The 20612-nt window shown below is 38.8% G+C and overlaps 2 protein-coding genes across 2 annotated transcripts in view; one reads left to right on the top strand and one right to left on the bottom strand.

Moving 5' to 3' along the window:
• Positions 1 to 20612, bottom strand: part of DLC1 (DLC1 Rho GTPase activating protein) — a 507940-nt gene that overhangs the window by 460469 nt on the left and 26859 nt on the right. The window lies entirely within an intron of this gene.
• C29H8orf48 (chromosome 29 C8orf48 homolog) overlaps positions 16332 to 20612 on the top strand; it is a 30700-nt gene continuing 26419 nt past the window's right edge. The window contains exon 1 of the mRNA XM_004452641.3: positions 16332 to 17271. Within this exon, the coding sequence (XP_004452698.2) occupies positions 16332 to 17271 (940 nt within the window). The remainder of the gene's footprint in view (positions 17272 to 20612) is intronic.

Raw genomic sequence — 20612 nt, 5'->3', positions numbered from 1 at the left:
GGTGAGAAAAAAGAATGGGAAGCCATAGAAGGAGGAAGCTAGAGAAGGGTGGGCTCGTTTGCGCATTGTTCTGGTTGCAACGTGAATAATTGTTTGGAAAGGACTGGAGAGGAAGGGTGGAAGGAAGGAAGAGAATGGGAGGAGGCTGGAGGTTGAGAGACCAACTTGAGAGCTGGGTCTCAGAGCAGGTGCGAAATGACGGCTGTCTGCATTAAGTGCTTGAGAAGGGGCTCTGGTGGATTGAATTCTGTACCCCAGTTTACCCCCCCATCACATTCCTGTGGGTATGAACCCACTGTAAGTAGGATCTCTTGGAGACGTTATTTGCCGAGTAAGGTTAAGGCTTAATCTGCATCACTGGAGTCCTGCACAAGCAAAAAATTTCAGACAGAGGCAGAGAAGGCTACAGGGAGGACCCAGAAGCAGGAAGCCAGCAGGCAGAGGAAGGAGAGGACAAGGCCTCGGGAAGAGACATAGCCCCCCAACCAGCCCAGACTGCTGCCCACCCTGGAGGAAGGCGGCTCACCAGGCCCTGAAACCCTGAGACGATAGATAAATTCCCATTGCTTAAACCAACCCCTTGTGTGGTATTTGTCACAGCAGCTGAAGGGGCGCTAAGACGGGCTAAAGGGAAGCAGTCTGTTTGGAGGAGCATTAGGTATGAACTAGCGATTCTTGTAATAAGAGTGAACTTACAATACTTCGTGATCCTTGGATGCACAGGGTGTGGGAGAGGAAGGAACCAGGGATGGCTCCTCCAGGATGCAGACCCTTGTTCTTTTGCAGGGTTTCTGGCAGTGTCCAGTGAGCCGCTCACCCCCTAACCACAATTCCTTGACCTCACTTCGAAAATGCAACATCTGTTATTGTCTGATTACTTTAACATCCAATTATTCTTGAGTTTCTATGGCATAGGTCTCTCCAAAAACCTAGCAGAATTAGGCAAAAGAGGAGGAAATCAAATCACATTTTTAAAAAAATTAGGTACCGGGGTTTGAACCCAGGACCTCACACATGGGAAGCAGGCGCTCAACTGCTGAGCTGCATCTGCTCCCCTCAAATTACTTTTAATTTCACAGATATTTGCGACCCTTCCTTTATAGGAAATGAAACACTATATAAGTTGAAATATGTTGTTGATTTTGATACCACTTTGCTCCACGTGTCAGGACATGATTTGTGTGAGTCAACGGCTAAGGCAGAACTGCTGGAGGGTCTAGTGGCATGCAAAGGGGCTGTGGGCATGCCAAATGGATGGAAAAAGTGGTGCTGGCCCTAAGAGTATGTAGCCAAGAAGAGGATTTAGAACTGGGACAGAAAATACCAAACATACTAGCAAAATAGCATGCCAACCTCATGTGAAATTTGTCTTTATTTTGGCTAATCATTTAGTTCAGATGTACTCAGGCATGAAGTAGATGCTCACCTAAATATCTTCCCTGTGAGACAGTGAAATAATTGACTGCTTTGCATGTGGAAAAATAAGAAAGAAATGAGAACCTATTTACAATTTTCAAAAGGCTTGTTTGTAAATTTTTTTTAAAAATTAAAAAGTTTTACAGAAATCTTATTTATAGTTTCAATTCCTACTGCAAATGGATTTTGATCTCCGAAGAGTTCTAACTTATATAAAAATGTGAAGTCAGGAATAGGGAGGAGAGACTTTATTACATTTCAGAAATTTTTTTTAGAATTCAATAGAGCTTTGTTTTTGTTATTTTTAGGTATACTTTTAAAATATTGTAATACATGGTGGAGAGAAGTATTTTAACAATAATTAGAAATATTACAGGTCTGAGACAAGTACTTAATTATAGTACTATTTTATAGATCCTTCTATGAAATAAAAATCTGAAGCTGCTGCAGATGAAAGCTTTATTTACTAACAGCATTTTCCTTAATCAAAGATTAGAATCTGTGATAGAAAAATCTAACCTAAAAAATCTAAAGAAAAAGAGGAAAGCAAAACTAATTCTATGTGGTGGGATGCACTTGCACTTAAAGAGTTTAATAGATTTGCTGTATGCAGCTTAGCAATACAAAGGACAAGACTCTGCTCTTGCTAGCTAGAACAAAGGCTGGCATTATAAGATGTATTTTTTTTGCCATTTATATCTCTTGACCTTAAAAGTTTGATAATCTCACTAAATTAGAGACTCAGAAAATCAGAAAGAATATGGAGAGGGTAGAAATTTTGGACTAGTAGGAACCAATGTTTTCATCATTTTATTTTTTCGTATGAAGAAGGAACTTGAATGTTTGCAGTTATTTGTTGTTCAAAGTATGTTTACATATTTAAGTTTACTTTGGACAAATCCTACAAGGTATTACGTAAGTATGATCTACTACATAAGTATTAGAAAAGTATAATGCCTGTAAAGATTAGCTAATTTGTAATGTTGGAGCCCGAATTAGAAAGGTCTTAGTCCTCAGGCCCCTCTTCAAGTCTACTCTGGTGACTGCAGCAGCTGCAGATCCTGGGCAATAAGCCGCAGCCTGTGTTACCACCTCTAACACGTAACGCCACCCCGAGACCAGAGTGCCGCTGTCCCCTTGATACTGCAGGGAACAAAAGTGAAGGAGCGGATACAAGTCAAATCTGGGGGAAGAGGCTGCTAAGTTTTTACGAAGTTATAGGCACTCATGAACTTTTTAACGTTTCTTGTTTGTACTTAGGGTGACTAAACCCATATTTTAAAGAGAGCGATGACAATCATTTGTTGTTTAGGTCACTTTATCAGAGTGTGCATTGGGGTACGTCTATATAGTAGCTGTTTAGGGAAAGAAGAGACTTAATCAGATAACACAGGTATGAAAAAGATTTGTTAAAATGTAACAAATGGATCACCCTGTGCACTTCACAGTTATGCTGAGAATTAGGCAGTCTAACTAATTTTGACCCATTTGACAGCATTCTCTTCATCCTGGACGGAGCTCCTTCTTGTCCCCTGTTCTTATGTCATTGTGTCACAGCGGGAAGACTAGTAGGAAGGCCAACGGCTTTTACCTCCAAGCCTTTTTTAAGTGACCTTGAAAGGATAAATTCTTGACCTTTGGGGGACACCGTCGTATAAAAGGAGAAGGGAGAAAGAAAAGAAAAGCACTTTGCAAACATAGCCGCAGCGATTTTAATGACATATAACTACATTTATTTGTTCTTAAAAGGCCTAACAAGTTTGGTGCACGAAATTTAGCTACAGAAGGGACGAGAAACAGCCTCCGCTCGCTAGAACAAAGGCTGACATTGTGAGATTGCAGTGGCATAATATATGGGCTTCGAATAAAAGTCCTGGTCAGTGCAATATAAAGGAAGCTCTTCATTAGCTATCATAGTGCATGCCTCTCAGTCCTGTACCACATGGCAGCCGGGCATCCGCACAAAGAATGAGCCATTCACTCAGGTTTCATAATCTTGCTCTGTTTCAGCCTCCTGGGTTGACAGCTTTCAAGTTAAGCATGGAAGGCTCTAAAGAAACAGCCTTACATTTTTCAGTGATAGAGTTTGTTTTTGGAAAATGCCTATCTAAAATAAGGAGATAAAAGAAGTTTAGCTAGTGAGCCCAATTTATTGCATTAGCTGGCCCTCCAGAGCATGGCGATGTTTTCATGATCACTTTGAACACTCGAGTAAAATAGTTTACAGAAAGATTGGTCTCAAATGAAATTATTTGCAATTTCTATGTCATTCAACCTTATGCAATCATATGAATATTCATTTTACAGTGAAAGCTTACTTTGTAACTTGAATTACAGTAAAATGCTTTGCAAAGATACTGAGCGGTAGGAAAATAATTCTATATAGTTTTTCAGGAAAACCACTGCGAATTTCAATCTTTTCCACCATCTTCTGCTGCATAAGACCCCTGTCGTTCAAGGAAAACACAAAAGTGTGTAACTCAGATTCAAGTTACTGGCAATTCACTGCATGCATCCTCTGGGCTTTGAAGAGAAACACATTATACATAGGTTCTTATTTCTATTAGTTTTCTAGATTCTAGGGTCATATTGTCCAAAGACCCAACACCTAACTGCATAAAATTGCATGAGACAAGGAGAATCATTCTGAATTTGAGCTACAGTGAAGAGGAAATAAATAAGGCAGTTATCCATTGGGCCAGTGCTAGAAAACTAAATACTATTTGCTATCAGAGAATTTTCAAGACAGAGTATCAAAGGAGATCATACAATTCAAATTCAATTCTAAAGTTATTTGTTGTAAAGAATAGCACCATTACTGCCCTTAAACATAGTGGGCATATTTATTTATAAAATATTTATGTTTTATACTTGTGTTGAATATGAGCAGATGCTCAGAGCAGAGCAGTGGACAATCTCCACTTAGTGCCTAAAAACTTAAAGAATCTCAAAATACATGAATCAAAATATGTGAAAAGAATTGTAAAATGCATTAATTGTGCTTATTTTCAAGTGAGAACAATAGAGATGTGTTTTTTACTTACAGCACCAGATGTGAGCACTCACTCCAAAGGCTGGACAGTTAAGTCTGTGATAGTGTGGGGAAATATAACTTGCTTATGCAAGGTCTCCACGGTGTTTATATAAGACAAAGGTGCTTCTTAATTAACAGGCAAGTAAAGAAGTCCAAATGACTTGTAACAATCTAGCCATAGGAGCACTATACAACAGTTCATCTTCTCTTAAATTCTTCTGTTGTTTTCATGTAACAAAATCACCCTCACTGTTTTGATATTAAAGATCTACCCCGGCAGTACACTTGAATTTACCTTTATCCTGGTTTTCATATAAACTGCACAAAAAGAAAAAAAAAAAGTTGCCATGTCTCTGATAATTTCTTTTAAAACCAGGATAACTGAGATTAAGTTCATGTATCAAAAGTCTAAAAATTTTCTAAGTTAAAATTTGTACATTCAGAATGACTAGGCTCAAATAGTGTGTTGCTAGTTTATATTATAATGATTATGGACAGATAAATGGTGTATGATTATTTTAGATAAACCTTGGCAAAATGAATCAGGCTCTGGCAATACTGAAAAAGCATAGGTGACAAATTTATATAAAACTTTTAATTGAGGTGTTAATTTTTTTATTAATTTATGAATTTCTTCCCTCCCTCCCTCCCTTCCTTCCCTACCTATCTACTTACCAGAACTTTGCACTAATAGTATTTCCTAGGAAAATTTGGGTCATGCAGATCATTTTGGCTCCTTATTTTTCTAAGTTCAAAAACGTTTCTAAACTATGAGAAGTTCTGTTTATGTTTTACAAATCCAAGATAAAGATGAATACCTTTTTTATTTTAATGCTAAGGGTATTGATTCCACTATTATTCCACATTGGCGTTGAAAGTATTAATTAAAGAGATTAGATAATACTAAGGAAGTAGAGGCATAAGAATTAGAAGGAGGAGGTATACCAATCTCAATCAGCAGATCATATTATCTATCTGAAAAACCACAGGAAAACTCAATGAGGAAACTACTACAGGCAGGCGTGGGGGCACGGAGGCTGCGACTATGGGAAATAGCACAGGGGAGTCCCCAGCAGTGAAGGGACTGTGCCCTCTCCCAGTTGACATGAGGGTTGCAAGAATTTACGCGTGTGTGGAAGTTCATAGACTGCCCACCAGAAGAGAGAAGAGAGTCCATTTAAAAAATAAATTGAGATAAATTTAATAAAGTGTTTTAAAAGTGTTGCTGTGGGGGGAGTGGGGGGTGGGGGCAGTGGGGTTGAATGGGACCTCATATTTTTTGAATGTAATATTTAAAATAAAAAAAAAGACAACACTGAGAAAAAATAAAAAATAAAAGCTACTACAAGCAATAAGAGTTACTAAAATAGCAGGATATAAAATAAAAACACAGAAATCAGTAGCATTCTGGTATAGAAATAATAACCAGGTAGGAGATATAAGAGAAGAAACAACCTCCTCTACCACAGCTAAAATAAAAGTGCACAAAATAACACAAACGAAAATAAAATACATAAAGGCAAACAAAGTGAAATGTACAAAGCTCATATAAGGAAAACTCTCTAACAGACATCAAAATATACTTGAGTATATACAAAGATATACATTTGGATAGGCAGTCCCAAATTAAAAAATCCTCAAGGTTTATAAATTTAATGCATTCCAACAAAATACTACTATATTTTTAAAAAAAATTTTTACCTGGAGCAAGACAAATTGGTTTTGGAAAAATAAGCACATAAGAACAGTCAAGAAAATCATGAAAATTAATAAGAGGGGGAAGGGGAGGGGAGGGAGAAGGAAAAGTGGAAGGGAAGGGGAGGGGAGGGGGGCAAATAAATAAAAAATAAATCTTAAAAAAACAAAAAAACACAAAAAAACACATAATTATGAAGCAGCTATAATTGAAATAATGTGATATTGGTATGTGAATAGAAAGACCATGTAAGAGAGTTGAAGCTCTAGAAAAAAACAAAGTGCATATAGGAATTTAGTTTGTGACTGCATTCCAAATAATAATTGTGACTGCATTTCCACATAATTGGTTAACAAAGACACTTTAGTAAGTATATTTGGAATCACTGGAGAACCACACAAAAAACATAAAGTTAAATTCACCCTTCACACTATATACGAGGGAAAACAATGAAAGGAACAGGGTTTAACGGCAAGAAAAATAAAGAATCATAAATATTGTAAGAAAGCATGGGTGAGTTTATAACATGGAAGTTGGGAAATCCTCCTAAATGGGGCTGAGAATCCAATGCAACAAGGAAAAAGACTGATAAACTTGATATATGAAAATTTTTAAAAAATCAAAATTGTGTGCAAAAAAACAGTATAAGCAAATAGAAATACAAACTGGGGAAGATATTTAGAATTTATATCACAGTTAATGAATAATATTCCCAATAGATGAAGTGCTGATAAATGCTTTTAAGAATGGGGGGGAAAAAACTCATGAAAATCTTATGGAAAAATGAATAAAAGAAATAATAGTATACATAAAAAGAAAGGCAAACAGCTCTTATAAACATGAAATAATGTCAACTTTCACTCATAAGAGGAATTCTACTTAAATGACACTGAGATACTATTTCTCATCCATTTGATTGGCAAAAATCCATACATTTAAGCATATGTTTTGTTTTCCAAACTCCTGGGAATACACATTCTCGTTTTTGCTGGGAGGCATGAAAAGGGCATCCGGTATGGAGGGGAATTTAGAAATCTGTAGAGAAATTGCATGTGCCTTTATCCTTTCACCCCTTAATCCCATCCCTGTGAATCTTCTTGAAATTGTACCTCCATATATGTACATATATTTATATATATAAAGCAAAAATTGATTTCTTATCTTTGCAAAATGCCTATCTAAATGTGGAAATAAAATGTGGTACATTCCAACAATGGAATACTCTGAAGTCCTGGAGAGAAAGAAGGATAATCACTATGCACAGATTGAAAAAAAAATCTCTAGGATATACATATAAGAGAAAAACTGATGTAGAACAATGTGTAGAGTATTTTAATTTTTTTTTTAAGAAAGGGGAATATAAATGCGCATTGGCTTATATTTTCAGAAAAGAATCTTGAAAGGATAAAAGAAACTTTAGAAATGATTATAGGGAATATGGTGAGGGCGTAGGGAAGAAAGTTAAACTTCTCTGCTTCCTTTTTTCTTTCTTTTTTTCCTTTCTTTTTCTTTTCTTTTTTTTTTTTTACCAAGCAAACTTTCAATTTGATTAATATAGGTTACATAAAATTTAAAAAGGGAGAAAACATAAAAATAGTGATATTTTAAAAGTACAGACTTACAGTACAATAATGAGTCATATTAAGTCAGAGGTATTTTAATATAAACAGACAGAATAAACAATGTCAGTAAATCCTCACTGATTTAGATAAAATGAATATAGTAACTAAATTAATAAATCAGTGCTAGTTTCTACTGACATTAGTTACATTGCTTTTATGTAAATCATTCTATGGTATTTGGAAAGTTTGCTCTTTTAGGTAAACATTTGTCATGCAACTTTCCATTTTTTCTTTGTTTTGTTTAAAATGACATCATTTTTCATATATAGCAACAGATACATTTCAACCTAATTTAAAAATTATTTGTGGAATTAGTGACAATTTTCTGTCCTTGACACTCCTCAAGAGGCTAAAAATGTTTTTATAAGTCATCCCATTAACTTTTGAGAAAAAATAGTAGAAATATAGAAGAACTTTGCCAGATTTCAAAGTCAATTCCATTTTCTTCTGTTATTTCTAACCAGACTGACATAATTGATTCTTCAACAAAGAACCAACCAAACAAATGGATTAACTTATTAAACAAAACATTTGTAAATAGTGTCCAATTTATGTTGACTGAAGGAATTATTTTTAAAAATACACTTCCTGTATTACATTATGTTTTCATCTCAATGGGAAGAAGTAACCCAAATTGCTCAAAGTTCTTTAACTGACAGGCCTTGCTCCTAAGAAACATGCTTTGATGGATAAAAATGCCATTAGGAGCAAGTGAAGTCCTCTATGCAGATATGAGACATGAGTTTCACTATTAAATGAATTCTTCTTATTAAATGCTAATGACAGTGATTTTGTAATATTGTGTTATTCACTGGAGCTCTGTGAACATTTTTCAGGGTTGTTATGGGATATTTTCCAGTTTATTGAGACATTCTTGACTTACAATAAACTATATTATTTGAAGTATGTAATTTGAGAAAAAAAAGAAAAAAAATGCTTGGTGACACTGGTGACGACACTTATTATTCATATATCACTTATTATTCATATATCACACTCTTTTGCCAACTACCTATGTGTTATTCTACGTGTTTGGTTTTTTAAAATTAGAGAAGTGTGTTTACAGAACAACCACGCATAAAATATAGGCTTCCCGTTGATACTGTGGTTTCCTTGATGGCATGTTAAGTCTTACTCAACTCTGTATGCCCAGCACCAGGGTGCCCACAGACTTGAGTAGGTGCTCCTGTTTGCTCCTGTTTCTAAATGAGAACCAGCCTTGCAAGGTAATTACTGAAGTGAACCCTCCTTAAGATGGGTAGAGAAATCTTTCCTATTTGCCACCTCCCAGGTATCACATCCATTCTTGCCAGTTTCTAAGATGCGTTAAGAGTTCCCAGACATTCCTGGGGAAATACTCAGAGGATGGAGTGACTGTGGGAGTCCCTGCTCTCTGGGCTGCTCAGCTGCAACTGCCAGCATCCTAGGCTGGAGGGTTCTGGCCAACCCGCATCTGAAATGACCCTGCCACATGTCACTGCTGGGTGTCCTCCATCAGAGTGAGCCACGGGAACAACACAGATCCCGGGGGTGGGTTCCTTTGGTGGCCGACCAAATGTCACTGGTTGGACTTAGGCTCATTCTTGGTTTGAAACCTTAAAAATGCTAACCAGGTCAAAAGGGGGTGGTTTCCATTTGTTTTATAAATTTAAGAATTCAAATTTGATATGTTCAGAATGAAACATTTCTTTCTCTTTTCTTTTTTTGTTTGTACTTTGGATGTTGTGGAGCAAGAGAGCCTTAAACACCATTTTCAGCTAAGTACAGTGAGTGGATCTTGTGTGAGCTTGATTCAAACACTCCAACTGTGAAAAGGCCTTTTTGAGACAATCAGAGAAATTGGAATCCTAAATAATTATTAGATAATATTTCAAAATTGTTATTACATACTAGGTGTGAACAGTGTAATATAGTTATGTTTTTTGAAAGGACTTATCTATTAGAGACATATAATGAAATATTTATAGATAAAATGATATATCTTGAACTGCTTTCAATAGTCCTGTGGAGAGATTAAAAGTGATGTGGGGGAAAATAGATACTCAAAACCCTTTAACATGTGCATTCATTTTGATCTATCAATTACAACTCCTGGAATTTACCCTAAAGATATAGCTATGAACATACTTAAAGATTTTAAATTTTGGATATTTACTGCAACAATTTTTAGGAGCAAAAAACTAGAACTACCTGCACTTAAGTCAAGATATTTAAGAGAAGCAGGTGTGGCTCAAGCAACTGGACTCCCGTCTACCATGTGGGAGATCCGGGGTTTGATTCCTGGAGCCTCTTGGTAAAGGTATGCTGGCCAGTGCAAGAGTGCTGGCCTGAGTGAAGAGCTGGTGCAGCAAGACAGTATAAGAAAAAGAGACACAGAGGAGAGACAATAAGAGATGTACCAACCAGGGAGAGGAAGTGGCACAAGAGACTGATCACTTCTCTCCCACTCTGGAAGTTCCCAGGAACAGTTCCTGGTGCTACCTAAAGAGAATACAAGCAGACACAGAAGAACACACAGTGAATGGACACAGAGAGCAGACAATGGGGGTGTGGGGGGAGTAAATAAATAAATCTTAAAAAGAAAGTTATTTAAGTAATAAAGTTACTCAGTTAAATAAATCAAATATTGTAATGCCATGCAGCCTTTAAAGTTACGTTGAAGAATTTTTATAACTTAAATGGAAACATGTTCATATTATCACTAATTGAAAAAATTTTTATAAAATCGTAATTTGTGTAATCTAGGTTTTATTAAGAAACAAAAGTATTCAAGGAAAATATTAGACTACATATTCCTAAGTGTCTATAGTGATAATCTTTGGGAGGTCAGAATACAGGTAATTTTTACTTAAAATTAATATTTGTGGCTTATCTTTTAAAGTACCAAAAATAAACAAATATTACCTCTGCAGAACAATAGCTATTAAAGTAAAAGGCAACTCCCCATAAGGCAATGGTTTCAGAAAAATAATAAAACTGAGGACAGAGTGAAAGAAGGGATAGAAAGATTCAGATATTTGTGATGTAAAAAAACAAGACAAATCAAAATGCAAAGCAACCACTGTGGTGTCAGTGGAAATCATTTTTCTTATCATGAATGATGTAAGAGTCTTTGCTTTCACAAAACGGTTTCTCACAGCCAGTTTCCTAACATGTTCAATTAGCCCCTTGGACCATGAAATTATATTGGGCTTCAAATTTCGGGGAGTTCTGGATCACAGAGTGTTTCAACAATGGCAATGGAGGGATACTGGTATGGGGTACCAATGACAGGTGATATATGGCTGACAGGGAGCTGTACAGAACATATGTCCAGGGTGCATGGTAATGTTTGGATATACTCATAGTGGCAACAATTAAAAACCACAGTAGGGGGGGTACTGGGTTCCTGGCCAGTGGTGCTCTGTCGTGGTCCCTAGGGGAGCAGTGACAGTCTCCCAGGTACAGTGGCGGGGACCGGGAGGGAGTGAGGGTTCAGCAGTGAGCCCCTGATGCTAATGACTATGCTTGTGAGCTGATAAACCCAAAATAAGAACAAGGCCTAGAACAGCTTTGTGCCTGGGAATTTCCTCCTGTCAGCCTTCATGTTACTCAAATGTGGCCAGTCTCGAAGCCAAACTCAGCATGTAAATGCAATGCCTTCCCCCCAGCGTGGGACATGACACCCGGGGATGAGCCTCCCTGGCAACGAGGGACCACTATCAACTACCAACTGATGATGCAACTGGAAAATGACCTTATACGGAAGGTTCAATGCGGATCAGCAGAATATCCATGTCTACATAAAATACCATGACTTTAAAATGCTGTTTGACCTAAAGTAAGGGGGAAATGGAAAGGAGAAATGAGTTTATATGGCTACAAGTTTCTAAAAAAGAGTCTGGAGGCTGGCAGAAGGTTTGCCCTCATGCACAACTGAGCAGAGTCAGAGAGACAGATAAAGCAGATACAACCCCCAGATATTGGTTCCTTTGAGGGCTAAAGAGACCCACGGCAAAGTCAATAAAAAATAAAAAAATTAAAAAAAAAAAAAAAAAAAAAAAAAAAGAGACCCACAGGAGTTATGGTCATGGCCGATGGGGTTAACTACCAGGGCAGATGGCCCCTCTTTGGAAATGGTGTTTATGTGTGATGAATCTGGACTCAGATGGGATCTCCCTTCATAAGACTTTCATGCCAATGTGCTGGAGGTGCAGTTAATGTTGGGGTTTAAGATATATTTAGGGGATTTGAATCTCTGGACTGACAATGTGATAGCCAGATCCTGAGCCTCAACAGACTCCAGCACCTACAATCTGATTTATTGGACTTACCACACTCAGCTAAGATGGAGTTGAAGAAGGACAACCACCACACCATGGAGCCTAGAGTGATTACAACTGAAAATGGGAGGATTGCATCCAGCATCCAGGTGGAATCTGACCCTCCTCTTGACATAGAGGTGCAATGGACACAACCAATCCAATGTCCACATAGAAGAGGTGGCATTGGAATGGGAAAAGTGGACATAGTGGACGAAGGGTATGGGGAAAGGCAGGAAGAGATGAGAGGTGGAGGCGTCTTTGGGACATGGAGCTGCCCTGGATGGTACTTCAGAGGCAATCACCGGACATTGTAAATCCTCACAGGGCCCACTGGATGGAATGGAGGAGAGTATGGGCTATGATGTGAACCAATGTATATGAGGTGCAGAGGTGCCCAAAGATGTACTTACAAAATCCAATGGATGTGTCATGATGATGGGAACGAGTGTTGTTGGGGGGGGGAGAGGGGGGGTGGGGGGATGGGGTTGAATGGGACCTCACATATATATTTTTAATGTAATATTATTACAAAGTCAATAAAAAATAAAAAAATAAAAAAAATAAAAAAAATAAAAAATAAAAAAATAAAAAAAAATTAAAAAAAAAAATTAGCCCCTTGGGAAAAGAGCTAAAGTTTCATTTTGCTTGGTCCACAGAAGCCCAGTGTCACCTGAAAAACTTGTGAGGGGGTGGAGTATTTCGCAGGCTCTGTCTACTTAATTTTTCTCATCCATAAACCAGATTCCATCCTGGAGCCTTGTAGACCACAAGGGCTCCAGGAAGATGCTCTGGTCTAATGCTGCCTTGGCAAGAAAAAGGCTGCAAATTGGAAACTTCTCCCAGACAGGGAGAGTCTGAAGACTTGCCCTTCTCCCTCCAGAGGAAAGAGAAGCTAGAGAGAAGGGGAATCAGGTGGGAGGATTGTATTTTGACCGCCCATCTCAGGGTGTAAGCTCCTAACTGCAAATCATGTTCCAGTGTAAAGAAGGAAGATGGAAGCCGAAGAGTCTGCCCGGCTCTCCATGAGGAGCCATGAGGGAATAGCTGTAAAAGTAGTGACATGGTTTGGGTGGGTCAGGAGAGGTTGATTTATATCCCCACCTCGAATCCTAAGCAGACTCAGCCACAGTTGGCCCATAAAGGACATAGAAGTTCCCATTAGCCCCTAGGAGAAGTCAAGATCCTTGACATTTCTGGAGGAAAAGCTTTCCAGAGGAAGTAGGGGTAAAGTGGCAAGGGCTCCAGGCTATCCTGTCTGTACCAGAGACGGAAAGAAACAGAGCCAGACCCCAGGGGGGCCTGGAGCACCAGTGGGGTCGAGACTTAGGGAAGCTCCACCAGCCTTAGATTTTGTCAGGACCCTGGAAGGAACCAGGCCAACGGCGCCTGGTGGAAAACAGCGAACACCCACGGACAGCTGCACCACTGGGTGGAGGCCAGCGAAAAGATCAGCACAAAGTTAGAGGTTCCTCATACCAAATACATGCAGGACAACGAGATTTGACGTCTACCAAGTTGCCATCTTGGGAATGAAAGGGGAAGGGAAGAAACGGCACTATCAGGGAGTTACGTTTACATGGACTGGATATTTGCCCAAATCAAACTGTCTTACATGAGAATATTAATTGACAAGTTAATGGTTTTCCACAGCTACCAACTTGTAAGGAAGATTACATTAATAATAAGAAATAAAAATGCAACATTTGGTTTGCACATTTGAAGGCTGATTGAATAATTTTGCAACAACCATTCCAAGATTCACAGATACTTGCTAAATAAAGAATACATAATTCAGTAACAAAGCTATTGAGACCCTGAAATGTTGGTATTGAAATTTCTGGGAAGGCCATAAATGCTTCCTCTCTGTGAAAGTCTTTTCTTCCTTTTCCAGATAAAAGTAAGAAAATGTATTTGTAATACTTTTTGGTATAGCATAAAATAATTTTGAGGTAAGTTAGAAAGTTGCAACTCTCTACTGCCCTGTTCCCTTTATATATTTGTGTTTCTCACTTAAAATAGTCACCCCCAAAAAAGTCATCATGCTTGTTTATGATTCTCTTAACAATCACGAATAAACAATATAGAATATATGTATTTGCCAGACACTCCTTACAGAATGGTCTGAAATTTTCTTGTTGCATACACATCACTGAGAATTCTCATATGCAAGGAAGATAGTAAGCAAATATTGTTTTTATTTCACAGATAGGTAACATAATGGGAATATGGATTCAAAATTTATTCTGATAGGCTTAGAGTTGAAAGGTAAAAGTATATAGTCTACGTAAAAAGTGTTATTTTCTATTTTAACATTAGAGTTTTACATCTGTCTCTTACTTCATGAAACTTATTTGCTAATGATAGTACTGTTGAGCTTCTTAGAGTGTTAAAAAGTTCACTGGTTCATGCCGATTATCACAAAAAAATTGATTAATTATAAGATTTATGCCCCCAGATTTACGTTTTTCCAGGATAAAGGTATATTTTAAAAAAGAGAAGTCTATAACGTGATATTTTATAAAATAAAACAAAAGGTAGATTACCCCAGAAATTTAGCATATAAAGGATAGGAATATACTTTATTTGAAAGCACAGCTCCATTGTGTTTTGGGGAAAGAAAATTTGTATAAAGGTTTTATTACAATGAATGTATAAATATTCAGGGAATGATGGAGAGTTTTGGAATAAAAAGTAAAAATGAAACTCTCGATCCCTTGAGATGTTCAAAATTGCTTGAAACTGATCATAAATTATCTGCCACCTTTTTAAAAACACTAATTTTTTTTTAAAAAAGATAAAAAGGCTAATATTTTATGACAAAATATAATTTTAGTTGGGTAAATAAAGATGTGGTCTCTTTTCTGTCACCAATATGAAGCTGGCTCATATTTAAGAGATATTTTTGACTACTTCAGACTTTTGACTCTTTGGCAAAGCAAACATTTTGGAAATAATAGTAAATTGATCCCTATAACATAGTGCTGCCTCTGTGCCCTCTCCCCACCCAAGGAACTGAGCAAGGGAGGCCCTTCTCTGGAAATTGACAAATATTTACTAAGACCTAGAAAAAATGAATGTCCAAAGCCAACATTTTATAATTTCTGAGAATAATTGTTTATTAAAACTTTCTTGTGCCTTTTAAAAAAAGTCTTGTTACAAAAGGACATGTCTTGGGTACCAGACTAAATTGGAAGTTCAGTAGTAAAAAAAATTAAGAGTTCCTTCAGCTGGAAGTGTGTATACCACAAGAGTCACTGGACCTGTGTAAGAATAATATTTGTTTGTGTTTCCATAGTCGTTCAACTCATCCACCCAACACAGATTTGTTGACCACCTTCTCTGTTTCAGATACTCTGCTAAGGGCTGGGCGTATGTTAGTCAACAACAGATATGGGCTCTGCCTTCCTGGGGCTTTTATCTAGTGGTGCAAGAGGAGACTTTATCAATTACTCATCAGACATGTAGTCGAAACTGTGAACGAGAGGCTGTAAAGCGAAGCGAGGATGTGGAGGGAGAGGATGTATGTTAGGATGTCCATGAAGCCCCTCCTGAGAAAACGGCTTGAAGGAGGAATAGTGATGAATCATGTAAAAAGGGTAGTGGTCTGTTGTCGTACAAGTCAGTGAACCCTGCCAGTACAAAAACCCCGAGGTGGGAAGAAACTGTGTGGTTTGGGAAATCTGCAAGATCATCACAATATAGGAGCACAGAAAATTGTCCAAGATGAGGCTGCAGAGAAAGACAGGGGCGTGCCTTGCAGGAATCCTAGAGGATGGTCCCAGGACTTCCATTTTTATCCTAAGACATTTCTGTGAACAGGTGGCCTCCTAGTTAGGGGACCAGCAGACATGTTTTTGCTTGTGCTTTTTGGCCAGCATTTTTTTTTTAATAGGATGCTTTTACGCCAGGCATGTGCTCTCCAATTTGTCATAGTTCCCACCCACCCCTGTTGACCGCACACCTCTGTACCACCTGTCTGACCCCCGAGGCAACGGCGTTTGCAGCCCTCCTCTGAAGAGCAGTAGTACGCCCTTAGACGTTGCACTTAAAAGCATCACTGCCGAGGAGAAGCGGTAGGGCAGAAGGTGGGGGCACTTCTTAGCCGGTGCGCACGGACCAGAGAGCGAGACCTGGGTGCGGGGGAAGCGGCAGCGCAGCAGCGACCCACTGCGCATGCCTGCAGGAGAGGGCGCGCCGCTTAGCTGGTGTGCGCAGACGCGGAGTCAGAGCCCGGGCAGCACCGCATAGGCTCACTGCGCATGCCTGCGCCTGGTTGCCAAGGCAGCGCGGAAGGCCCGGCCTCCAGCCCGCGGGGGGCTGCGGGGACGGAACTCTCTCCCGGTCTTAACCTGGACGAAGCAAAGGGGACGCCAGAGCGGAGTGGCCTACTGCAAAGTAACGACCCAGAAGCCTCGGGGGTTCCAAAAAGAGCAAGTGGAACCGGCCAGATGGACGTCAGTGCTACGACAGACTCTGAGACCTTCCAGTCCGTTACTGATGAGGTAGAGAGTTCCGGTTCTCTCAGCTCCTCTGGGCGACGGCAGCCCTGGCCCCAGGCTCCTGGGGACCGACTGGAGAGTGAAAAGCAGACCACGGGCTCGACACGGCCAGACAAGCAATCCGAGCTTTCAGACTTCAAAAACAATGAAAACAAGTTGAGTAGAAAATGGATCGACCTCCTCAAAAGCAAAGAAACTAACTCTAAACAGTACCAGCCGGTTCAAACAGAAATCATTCGGGTATCCGATGAAGAAATGAAGGCTCTGCAGTCTTTTTGCACCCTTAAGATAAACTTGATCCATCACAGAGTGAACTCTAAGAAGACAAAGAGCAGCAGACACAAAAGACTTCAATGGGATGCAGAAGATTCAGGGACAGATGTGTGGGACTGTACTATTCCGGATGAGCTATTGAACAGAATCTATTTTAAAAACATGCGGGCAACACTAAAGCATATGGCAGCAGCTAAGCAACACATTTCTTCTCAATGTCCCAGCTGTAACGAGAAAAGAGCAGAACTAGCCCAATCTGCCTTCCTGAGACAGAAGAAGACTTTACTGGAATCACTTCTACTCCAAGAGAAAATAGATGAACATCTTCATACCAAAGATTTTCTCACTCATATCGGAGAAATACACCAGAGTTTGCCCAGGCTTTCCGATGACCCCAAACTGATCTGGAAAAGACTGAACGAGAAAAGTAAGATCAGATACTCTGGTTTTGAAAAATAAGACGCAGAGCAGAAGATATAGCTGGGTGGAAATAATGCTGTCATTTACCTTTTTATCTACAACTTCTTAAACCACTTACTCTAAACAAATAGATGTGTTTATTAATGGCAATGTGTAATGTGGATAGATGTCCTTGTGTTCTTGAACAATTGCTATTATTTCTACAGGCATTTTGGAAACTAAATTTAGATTTTACTCTGTTTCCATTATAGATTTGAGGACTGAGAACTTTTATCCAATACATTTTTTTTTTCCTGATTATATAGGGTAGTTTTCAGCTGGAATAGTTATAAAGCTTTTTGCAACAATCCAGGAGAGAGATAATGGTAATTTGGATTAGGGTGTTGACAGTACCATGGAAAGAAGAACAGAGGTGTAAGAGGTATTTAGGAAGTAATATTTGACAGTCAGCAATGATATAAATAGGTAAATTTAATTAAAGGTAAATTTCGAGAATACTACTAGGTTTCTCATGTGCACCTGGGTGAATGATAAATCATTTCATTAAAATAGGAACACTGGAAGAGAACCATGCTTGATGGTGTGACAGTTTGAAGTTTTTGCAAATCCCAGAAAAGATCACATTCTTAAACTAATCAATTCCTGTGGGTGTGGGGCCCTTTGATTGCATTAAATTCAAGTACGGGATCTTTTTATTAGAACATTTGATTACATTTTAGGACCTTAATTGGGCTACATCAGTGAGGCATGACCCAGGTTGGGTCTCCACCCTCTTGCTGGGGTCATAAGTAAACTGAGACTTGAAAGCAGAAAGACAGAGAAAGAGCTGCCATTTTTACTTGGCCACGTGACAAAGGACTCCTGATTGCCTACAGTTGCAGAGGCTGAGAGTGAGGGGCTGGAGTCTGGCATCAGTGGAGCACTGAGGCACAGAAGGAAGGTCTTAGGAGGTTAGACCCACAAGCATCTTGAAGTGGACAGAGAAAGCAACCTGGAGGAGAAGGCCAAGACTCAGACAGAGTGCCACCATTTTGCTTTGCCATGGGGCAGGAATCCAGGATCTTCCAGCACCTGATCTTGGTGAGGAAGCATTGCTGATGCTGCCTTGATTTGGGCATTTTCACAGCCTTCAGAACTGTAAGTTTTTACCCTAGTAAATTCCATTTGTAAAAGCCAACCTATTTTTGGTATTTTGCTAACAGCAGCTTTAGTAAATTAAAACAGATGGGAATGATCGACTGTGTGATTATTTGGACATGGACAATTCGAAGTGTATTTGGGACATCCATGTTGTGAGGTTGAGGAAACATTTCATTATTTGAGCTTGGAGTCTAGAGGAAAGGTCTTTTCCAGAGATTTGAAATACAGGGGGAGGGTTGGAAATTCATTGACATGTACTTGGAAATTGAAGCCATAGATGTAGTGAGCTCTTCAGGAAGAGAGTAGAGTGAGAAAAGTAGCAGGGCTACGACCAACTTCTGAGGAATTCCAACAGTTAATGGTTGGGTGGACAATAAGCCATCAAAGTAGGATGAGAAGAAATAATCTTAGAAGGATAAATTAATATCATCAGGGTAATGTAAGATAATATTTTAAGAAGGATGAGTTATCAAGGCAACTGAAGGCTCTTATATGATAATTTAGTCATGTGATGGACACTTGACCTTAGTAGCAGCCATTTCACTTATAGAAATTGGGCAGACACAGTAGATGAAGGAATAAAAGTAAGGTAAGGAAATTTTAAAAACTGTGAATATAGCTTGAGAAGTTTAGCTCTGGTGAGAGAAAGAAGAAAAGCTGGAGTAAATGTAAGGCTGAGGGAAGAATGCTTGGATAAATTATGTAAAAATCTATTTTGGTCTTGAAGATTTTATGAAACTTTTTTGTTCTAACTTATATTCTGATGAAATAGAATTATCCTCTGAAGAATATCCAGTGTTTTTTGTTTTCCCCCCCCATTTTCAGCCATTTACTATCAACCTTATTGAAAATTCTGCACAATACAGTATTTTGAAAATACGTTTACTGAGAAAAATTTTAGAAGTCATTCTGAGAAACCATTTATTGCTTATTTTCTCTATAAAATAAAAAATCCTAGAATTAGTGTCGTTACCTAGAAGTTAGTTTTCTATGTCTATCACCTAAACTATCTCAGTCAACAATAAATTTATTTTCGAAAGCCAGCACAAAACAGTCTTTATATCATAGTTCAGTCTTACCTCTTGAGTTAAGACCTTCATTTATGTATAAAGATACTTTCTTCCTTTAATATTTAGTCTGTTTCCTCTTAGTATATCATTCCCTAATGGAAAACAAATCATTACCATTTTCATAATAACTTTTTATTTGATGATCCATTTTGTCATGCTTTATCTTTGGTATGTCAATATATTTATATTTTGCGTAATCAAAATAATGAATAATTTTTCATTTAGAATTTCTCCATTAAAGGTAATGTTCTATCCCTTCAGTCAACCAAGATCAATATCTTAGAGTCATCTTTTATTCCTTCTTTTTAAAAATTTCACCCCCAATCTAATTAATTTTTCAGCAAGACCCTTAGATTTTTCCTTTTCAGTATCTTATTTATTTATTTATTTATTTATTTATCTCTCTCTCTCTCTTCCCTTTCCCCCCACCGCCCCACCCCTGTTCTCTCCTAGCCGGGTTGTCTGTTCTTTGCTTCGTCTTCTTTGTCCACTTCTGTTGTTGTCAGCGGCATGGGAATCTGTGTTTCTTTTTGTTGCGTCTTGTGACATCTCTCCGTGTGTGCAGCGCCATTCTTGGGCAGGCTGCACTTTCTTTCGCACTGGGCAGCTCTCCTTACGGGGTGCACTGCTTGTGCGTGGGGCTCCCCTATGCAGGGGCACCCCTGCGTGGCACAGCACTCCTTGCACAGTGCTCAGCACTGCACATGGCCAGCTCCCCATGGTCCAGGAGGCCCGGGGTTTGAACCGCGGGCCTCCCATGTGGTAGGTGGATGCCCTAACCACTGGGCCAAGTCCGCTTCCCCCTTTTTCAGTATCTTCTGACCGTGACTTCATATTTCCATCCTTTGCTAGTCTCCTCGTCAGCTCTTCCTGCATACTCCTAGTTTTCCTCCTCTTCAGTCTGTTCAACATAAAGTGATCAGAATTGTTTATCTAACACGCAAAGCTGGTCAAGTAATTCCCTTGATTAAAACCACAAAAACAACAACCCTCAACTGTTTATCAGTGGTACAAAAATGGTTCAAACTAATTAGTGCTGCTTAAAGGGTCTTTAATATCTGGTCCAAAATTTCTTTCTAATCTCATCTTCTATTATCCCTCTCTATAGGCAGGCCACACGAAGTACTTGCAGTGCCTT

The sequence above is a fragment of the Dasypus novemcinctus genome, chromosome 29, assembly GCF_030445035.2.
Source record: "Dasypus novemcinctus isolate mDasNov1 chromosome 29, mDasNov1.1.hap2, whole genome shotgun sequence".
NCBI classification, from domain to species: domain Eukaryota; kingdom Metazoa; phylum Chordata; class Mammalia; order Cingulata; family Dasypodidae; genus Dasypus; species Dasypus novemcinctus.
The sequence above is the reverse complement of the archived record's forward strand: the minus strand, read 5'-3'. Positions and strand labels throughout refer to the sequence as shown.